Source organism: Priapulus caudatus, unplaced genomic scaffold (genome assembly GCF_000485595.1).
Source record: "Priapulus caudatus unplaced genomic scaffold, Priapulus_caudatus-5.0.1 Scaffold318, whole genome shotgun sequence".
NCBI lineage: Eukaryota > Metazoa > Priapulida > Priapulimorpha > Priapulimorphida > Priapulidae > Priapulus > Priapulus caudatus.
Window position 1 is genome coordinate 20085 of NW_014577379.1, and position 9056 is coordinate 29140.

Sequence of the window (9056 nt, forward strand, 5' to 3'; positions counted from 1 at the left end):
GTAAGGTTGAGTGTATAGCTGAGAGGGTCTATGTCCCCGGGGTACTGCCCGAAACGTACCCTGGGTACGGTCCGGGATACCGAAACGTACCTTGGTACTATCTAATATGCCGACCGTACCTCGCCTACTCCACTAACGAGTCTATGGAGTTGCCTACTCCCTAACCGCTAACCATAACCTAACCCTAATTCTAACTCTAACCATATCAAATAAGTGACCAGGGTACGTTCCGAGTATACCGGAGTGACCGTACCCAGGATACGTTCCGGCAGTCCCTGGGGGAGATAGACTCTATGACGTTAGGGCTGGTATGTATATAGTATATAGTATTGTTCCTATTTTATAAAGTCAAAAAGACCACAAGTGCGTTTGTCTCTTAGTGTGTACTATTCGCAGTGTTTGTGTGATTTGAAATCTGTTGTTGATAGCGGAAACGTTTTCGGAGGGATATAAAAGACATTGCCGTAGGATTGTTTAATCCAGCGTGGCAGCTGCAGCGCAAACTTTGCTCACAGCGCATTCAGGTGAGTGAGTGGCGATTCTATCGCAAAACACGTTTTACTATGTTATTATCTGTTCCTATAGTGTCGAGTACGTGTTTGCCTGGTCGTATATCAAATGCGTTTATTCGTTTGGTTAGCATATTCCTATCGAGCTGCGCTGATTGTCAAACAAACAGCAATTTGAAAGTGGAAAAGTCCAAAAAAATCACGCTTTTTTGTTCACGTTTGGTAAAAGGATGTGTGATCGTATATGAGTGAAACATGAATGTGTAGCATATACACCAAAAGCAAATTATGTAGCATTATTTTCCCGTTCGCTCGTCAATAATACATAATACTCCTTGTCGTTAATTTCGTTCTAAAAAATATAATAGGCCCTATTGATAGGGTGGGAGATAATTCAACCCCGTTTCATTTTTATTGTGCCACGATTTCAGGCACTTTGCCTCTAAGGACGTGTTGGTGCAGAGAATCCACGGCAGCTTCAATGATGTTTCGCAGGTTTTGATAAAATTGACGAACCCTTTGATCCAAGAAGCTATGTGTACAACTGCGTATATAACATTATCTATGCGATGACGTATGGGAAAAGGTAGAATTTATATATATATATATACATATTTATTTATTTATATTTATTTATTTATATTTATATATACATATATTATATCAAGAGCAGATAAAGAAGGACCTTCTTTATCTGCTCTTGATTATATGTGCGTGCGTCATTGCGTGCGTGCGTGCGTGCGTGCGTGTGGGTGCGTGTGCGTGCGTGTGCGTGTGCGTGTGCGTGTGCGTGTGCGTGTGCGTGTGCGCGTGTGTGTTGTGTGTGTGTGTGTGTGTGTGTGTGTGTGTGTATCGTGTGTAAATATTATGTAAATATTTGCTTTCGCTAGACCCTGCGCTCGGAAGATATCAAAGATCAGTTCTACCAATATATATTATTCTTTTTATCGCTATTAGAGAAGACATCTCTCTCCGTCGACAAACATTAGGGAATAATATCTCTGGGACGGTGATCGTCATCTTCCTTCCTTAGACCCGCTAGTCGTAACTGATGTGTTTTTTACGTCACGAAGTTCGCAAGTGCATGTGCCAGCGTAGAAAAACTACTAGCAGGTCAAGGATTTATGGCCCATGTAGGGCTACATTACTGCGACTAAAATGTAAGAAATGTCCGTGTTTCACTGCTGTTTCCATCTCCATTATATCAAGTCATTATTGATATTCCATCTTATCATATCAAGCCATAGCTAACCTAAAGACACGTTCTTTACGATATCAAGAGCTGATGATACATGTTATATTAGGTCTTGATGATATATAGCTAGAGGCTGTGTTATCCTGTTCACTCGTCCTAACGTTACAACGCAATTAACACGTTTAATTAACTTAATTAGCTTTCGCCAACAAGCTGTATTCGCGCGACCTTTGTAGCGAGCCGTACGGCTGTTCTCTTGTGGATTGTCCATTTGTGAGCCATATATTGTTATGTTTCTAAAAAGGTACGTGCAGCAACTTAATTAACGTAGTTTCTGGTGGGTAAAATTAACGTTGTTAAATTAGTCTACTAACTCATTTTCATCTATAATAATAACCGTAGATCTGTTACGAATCTGTTCCGTATCGAATAGTTCCCGACCGCGAAAATAACAACACGCGAATAATTCATACCGAATAATACCGAATAATTCATAATTCACCGACAGCGAAATTAACCACCTGCGAAATTGTCCGTCAAGTCTGAATTTGCGAAAATGCATGTACGCGAAAAATATGGCGTATAGGGCCTACAGTAATCTCGAAGTTGAACTTAATCCAATTTATAAAAATGAAAATAACTTGTCATCACGATAACGCTATACTCATGGCATGCATTCATTTTGCCATCCCTGAAGTAGCTTGTTTAACAGAAGAGTTATTGCATGTTTATTAAATTTATAACGAAATAGTGTTTCTTGCACATAGATTGCGACATGTACATTTAAAGCCTGTTCTTTATAACAACCCTAAATGGTTTGATGTCCATTCCGATCGCAGAAATCTTCGGTTCCACGTCAGTAACTTCCCCTGGTAGTTCATTCCAGCTGTATCGCTGTAGGAAACATGCGAAGAGCACAAACAGATCTATCTTAGCAATGGACTCTCCAACGCAAACACGTCTCCCGGCAGAGAACGGGAGGAAGCTAGGCATCTTGGGCCTGATGGAGCCATGCTCGTCAAGAAACCGTGTTGGATCAAACTTCTCAGGATCAGTCCAGTATGCTGGATCGTGATGGAGTCCGTACAGGTTAAACATCACCATCGTGTCTTTTGGGACGTCATAACCACCTATATGTGCATGATAATTATATAATTGTAACTGACGAATTCTAACACCTTCATCGATGCTAGCTACTTTAGTAGTCCACAAAATATGCGTGACTCCAAAAGAAAGATGCTACTTACAATAGAGTAAACCACGTTTTGATTATTAATGTTCCCGCAATCCACGCATTATGTAGGTTGTCACAGTTGCTACAAAATTTGACAACACTGCCTACGTTATTTCGTGAAATGAAAATTAAAACCGGCAAGACATGTAAAAGGCTAACTTATTTACAAAATAGCTGCATAATGTGTGATATCATCCATCAGATAGCTTGGGCTGACAGAATTGCAATAATTTACACCGGTTACCTTAGTAATTATATAGAATAAATTGCTTACCAACTGTCGTGTCTATGGTCGCGCAGTGAGGTAGGGCAATAGGGGCAGGTAGTCGATGTCGCATGACCTCATGCAGGATGGCGTCGCAGTATGGCAGATTATTTGTTTGACAATCAGCGCAGCTCGATAGGAATATGCTAACCAAACGAATAAACGCATTTGATATACGACCAGGCAAACACCGTACTCGACACTATAGGAACAGATAATAACATAGTAAACGTGTTTTGCGATAGAATCGCCACTCACTCACCTGAATGCGCTGTGAGCAAGTTTGCGCTGCAGCTGCCACGCTGGATTAAACAATCCTACGGCAATGTCTTTATATCCCTCCGAAAACGTTTCCGCTATCAACAACAGATTTCAAATCACATCAAACACTGCGAATAGTACACACTAAGAGACAAACGCACTTGTGGTCTTTTTGACTTATAAAATAGGAACAATACTATATACTATATACATACCAGCCCTAACGCTCATAGAGTCTATCTCCCCCAGGGTACTGCCGGAACGTATCCTGGGTACGGTCACTCCGGTATACTGGAACGTACCTGGTCACTATTTGATATGGTTAGAGTTAGAATTAGGGTTAGAGTTATGGTTAGGGTTAGGGAGTAGGCAACTCCATAGACTCGTTAGTGGAGTAGGCGAGGTACGGTCCGGCATATTAGATAGTACCAAGGTACGTTTCGGTATCCCGGACCGTACCCAGGGTACGTTTCGGCAGTACCCCGGGGGACATAGACCCTCTCAGCTATACTAACTCAACCTACGCTAGTTTTCATATAGATTATTGAGGAACTTCTTGGTTACCCGTCCAGCTTTTTGGGCGTCCAGCAAAGTCATTCTGTTTGGTCACTAGTGCTTCAATGGCTTTATCCATACGATTAATGATGACACAGGGAACGAGACCAAAGTTGAGCCGAATCACAGGTCCATATGTGGATGCCAATTCATGGCAGTATTTGTACAGTGGGGAATAGTAATACGTCTCTGAAATGTAGAAAACCATTTAAAATTATTTAATAACGTTGTCTTAAGATCGCGCCGCCCGCTCGCTGACTCGACGCGCTATCGATCGCGCTGCGCAGACTGGCTACACACACACACACGAACACACACACGAACACACACACAAACACACACACAAGACCGATTAGGTAACAACATTCATAAAAATGTCATGGCTATTAATAGAACACACACACACACACGCGCGCGCGCACACGCACACGCACACGCACACGCACCCACACGCACGCACGCACGCACGCACGCACGCGCCCACACACACACATATAGTCCATCAGCCCCGGTCCAAAATTTTGGTCACCGGTATCAAATCAGGGGCAGAATGCTTATAGTGAATTTTGAGAAGGTATACAAAACGTGTGATAGCATTGTGGGGGTGGCAGCTTTCTGTCAGTTTTCTCCCTTTTTGTAAAATGGCCGCCAAAATGCTAACTAAGCTATACATCATGTTCTAGAGCAGCTAGGATAATGATTTTGGTGTCTATGACCAGGTATTATGAGTCGTAGATTTTATTTCTGTCTTTACCTAAAACATTGAACACACATTTGATAAAAATAAATCAAAGATGGCCGCCAAAATGCAAAATGGCCACCAAAATTGCTGTTTTCAAGTTCGTATAGCAGTTAGAACAGTAATTTGTGTCTATTATTTCAACTAGTCAAAGATTCTTTATTCACCTAAACCAATAAAGCCTTCATATAATAATGCAATCCAAGACACAAAAGCGGCTGTAACAAGTGTCCAACTACAGTCAAATGTACATGATGAGTCTAATACTCATCATTACTGTCCAGTTCATTGTCATCCACATCGTCGTTCTCGTTCGTGCTTTCCCCATCATCTGGTGACCGATTATTGCAGTCGGACAGTCTGCACATATCAGTGCACTTAAGTTCATTTGCCAGACAGACACAATTTGGCAGTGTACACTTACCTAGAAATTTGCAGGCCAGTAGGGCCAAGATAGCCTCAGGTGCTAGCTGACCATCCATCCAATCCACAACCATTGATTGCTCAGTTCCATCCATTACAATTTTCCACCCTCTGCCAAGGGGACTTGGTACACCTGGATCTTGTTCGAGACATCTTCTCCATATTCCAGCCTGGTAGTTTGCCCTTTGTGCGTGTTTGACTAAGCAGTCCCTGCAGGGTGGAAGCTGATGACTCTCTATCTCACCTTTCTTGACACAGAACAAGTGGTACCTGATATCATTGACCTTGGTAAATTCTGCTTTGGGACCATAGAGGAGACATGTGAAACACTCTAGTTTGTTTATCAGTTCTGAAGAGAGGTCCCATTCCTGGCCCAACTCCGCAAATGTGTTCCTAATTTCCTTGTTGATGGTCAATAATTTTAGAGCACTTGCCTTCCCTTTACCTGCGAAAGCACTGGTAGTATCACATACAGTGTATGAATGCATTCCAATAAGAGCTCTGCAGACATCTATGCCGACAGTGGCCGCGACTTTTCCTATGTAAACTAATCTAGTTCTAGTTCTTGCTCCACATTTCTGGAATAACGGGGCTCCTATCTGGTCATGAAATGCCAAACACATGATAAAGACATCTGTATCCTCTGAGAATATCACTACAGCCTGGTAGCCCTCTCCAGCAGCATGGACAGCATAGAAAAGTAGGCGTCCATCTGCTTCTTCCTGCTGGCACTGCAGATCTGGCATCTCTTCACTACCCTGCGATGTAATCCGGTAGCATTTGTCATCTACTGTTGCATACAGAATCTTCTCATGTAGTTTCTCTCTATACACTGGCTTCCTCCATTCGCTGACAATGAAGATAATCAGATTGGTTTTGTTATTTACTTCTGTCACTGTCAGGAAACTTCTCCATTGCCTCACGATCTGTGTGCTTGTGATACCCTGCAGCTGGTGCCCAGTTTCTTCCCGTCGTGCCGATCTCTCACTGTTCTTGATAGAATTCTCCTAATACGTGTCAAACACAACATCTATTCTGGTACTTTTACTTCTCTCACTTAATGCCATAGACAGAATGGTAGAGGCAATGTCTCCAAACATAGCTTGATCACACTTTATTCTTTGAACTAGGTTCATTCCATCGACCACAGAAGAAGAATTTTGTGGAAGTTGGTCTGGTACTGTCACATTCTTCTGCAGAGATGTGGCTCGGGCAGCTTTGTTTGTTTTCCTGAGTAATCAGTCTGGGGTAGAGAGATACCAGGGTAGTGGTCCCAGGGGGTGAGAGAGGATGTCCTCCATCTTGAGATTGCGCCCTTGTGCCATCACGATGATGCGACCAAACAGAGACCGATCAGCTTTCAAGATGATCTCTCTTCCCACTTGTTTTCACTACCTTCTTCTTAAACATATTAGTGAATGTTTTCAGCTTGTTAGTTTTCATCGGATCGTGAAATGGTTTTGCTGGTGGATCGTTCTCCAGTTCGTTTTTGAAAGCGGCATAACTCTGCTCTCCAATATCGCACGCCTTCACCAGGTCAGAGGAAATGTCTCTGGATGCCGATTTTGCAGTCGAAATGCTTATGAGGTCTTGCTTTTCTGAGAATGGGTGTATCCAGGCTTGAATGAGGCCGACGACTGCCTATACTGTGTCCTCATCTTTTTTGGATTCTGGGCTGCTGTAGATCAGCATGGTTGAGTTTCGATTGGTTCCTATGTACCATGTCTCTTAAGTGTCTAAGAAATGCGCTGCGGTACTGTAGCTGTGCTGTGCTGTTATGTAGTACCTTCTGATGGCTCTTGCTTTTAGGCTAAACCGTGGCGTGCCTCCAGGAGTCTGAGTGTCTTTGTTCACTGTAACCTCAGTTGTCTGATCTATAGGTATCCGCCCAAAGGGATTATTGCTGGACATCTGCACCAAAAAATTACCTTCCTGAAAGGCTCTGTGTACATCAGGATTATTCTCCGGAAGATTTGTCATCTGAGAAAAGTATGCAGACAGGTACTTGGCATAGTTGACCTTATCGTAGGCAAAAGACCATGAGACCATGGTTCGAATGACATTGAATTGGCAGGTGTTCCAGAAAGTCTCCACATGATCATCAACTCTAACAATTCTGGACTGTAGAGAAGATTACTGAAGTTCTGTTGGTTGAGTTCATCAGCTATGCTGTTCACCTTGTCAACGCATGTTTTGATCACAGGGCTCTTCTCCTCATCGCTGTCTACCCATAGTGTGAACTCTGCCCATGACAGTCTCATCAAAGCTTCATAGATGCACTTAGCACCCTAGCTACCCTAGCTACCCAGTGGACCCTGATAGCACGATTTTACTGTTTACTATCAATGACCCCATTTATGGACCCCTCCGCAACTATCCCAGCTTCTATGCATATGTCCTTCAAACCACCATTACAGAATCGCTTTCCTATGATACTCAGGGCATTCATGATAGTGTGGAATGTTCCCATCCTCAAGAGCACGTGGGAAAATAGCTCTTTGTGCTGCCAGGCAATTTCAACGGCTTTTGCATAGAGTGCTTGATCCATGACTACCACAAGTGTGTCTAGACACAATTCCTTTCTGATTAGATCTGACTGTTTAAGAATTTCAAAAACTGTAGTCAACTCTGTAGCTGGTGCATTGACTGTGGGCAGGTATCCAACAACATCTTCTGAGATTGATTCTTGGTCCTTGGTTTTGATATTAAACCCAGTCTAACCTGGGATTGTCTGACTCTCTGATGTTGTTTGTCTTCCTAGGATCCATACCAGGTTCTTGTTACAGGCGACTTGAGCAGTCTCTTGTGCTTCCTGGATGTGGTTCTCACTGGTTGGTAGAAGCTGTGGACCTACACGTGCACTAGCTACATAGACTTCCAGGTCTTCGTGTTCAATGTTGACTGATCTTTATTTCAGTTTATCAATGCTAGGAAGTTCTGTCGTAGGTGGAAGAGGTCCATACTCCTTAGGCTGGACCGCTATCCAGTAAGTGTCTCCTCCAGTCTGTCTATATTGTCCCATGCAAGATTTGTGAAGGCATAGGGTTTGATGGAGACTGGTAGAACAGCTCTCTGGTCCAGAACAGTCTGATTCCAAAACTGTTGCTATGCAACAGATAACACGCAGCGCCATCCTGTGGCGTCAAAACAAAAAAAGATCATGATCAAAAATCATGAAACAAAGATCAAAACAAAAGATCAAACAAAAAAAGATCATGAAACAAAGATCATGACGATGCCGATACATACATTTTTTACTGGTAATAGTTACTTACTAGCACAGAATAACTATAGTAATAACTATATTTAGGTGAATAAAGAATCTTTGACTAGTTGAAATAATAGACACAAATTACTGTTCCAACTGCTATATGAGCTTGAAAACAGCAATTTTGGTGGCCATCTTGCATTTTGGCGGCCATCTTAAATTTATTTTCATTAAATGTGTGTTAATGTTTTAGGTAAAGACAGAAATAAAATCTACGACTTATAATACTTTGTCATAGACACCAAAATCACTGTCCTAACTGCTCTAGAACATGATATATAGCTAAATAAGCATTTTGGCGGCCATTTTGGAAAAGGGGAAAAAACTCACATAAAGCTGCCACCCCCACAATGCTATCACATATTTTCTAACTCTAGGGGTCCATACCTTTCTAAAAATCACTATTAGCATTCTCCGCCCGATTTGATACCGACCAACCCCCTGGCTGATGGACTAATAATATATATATATATATATATATATAAATATAAATAAATATATATATATATATATAAATCCTACGCACACGCACCCACACGCACCCACACGCACGCACGCACGCGCACACACGCACACACACATAATATATATATATATATATATATAT

General features: G+C 42.2%; 2 protein-coding genes across 3 annotated transcripts in view; both read right to left on the reverse strand.

Moving 5' to 3' along the window:
• The window catches only part of LOC106808964 (steroid 17-alpha-hydroxylase/17,20 lyase-like), a 34169-nt gene that overhangs the window by 18035 nt on the left and 7078 nt on the right, over nt 1-9056 (reverse strand). The gene's annotated exons all lie outside the window — the stretch shown is intronic.
• LOC106808966 (steroid 17-alpha-hydroxylase/17,20 lyase-like) lies at nt 2359-3296 on the reverse strand. The gene is made up of 2 exons (XM_014811905.1): nt 3213-3296; nt 2359-2834 (listed from the first exon to the last, which is right to left on the reverse strand). Exons 1-2 carry the CDS (start codon nt 3274-3276, stop codon nt 2488-2490), a joined length of 411 nt encoding a protein of 136 aa, XP_014667391.1. The 5' UTR covers nt 3277-3296; the 3' UTR covers nt 2359-2487.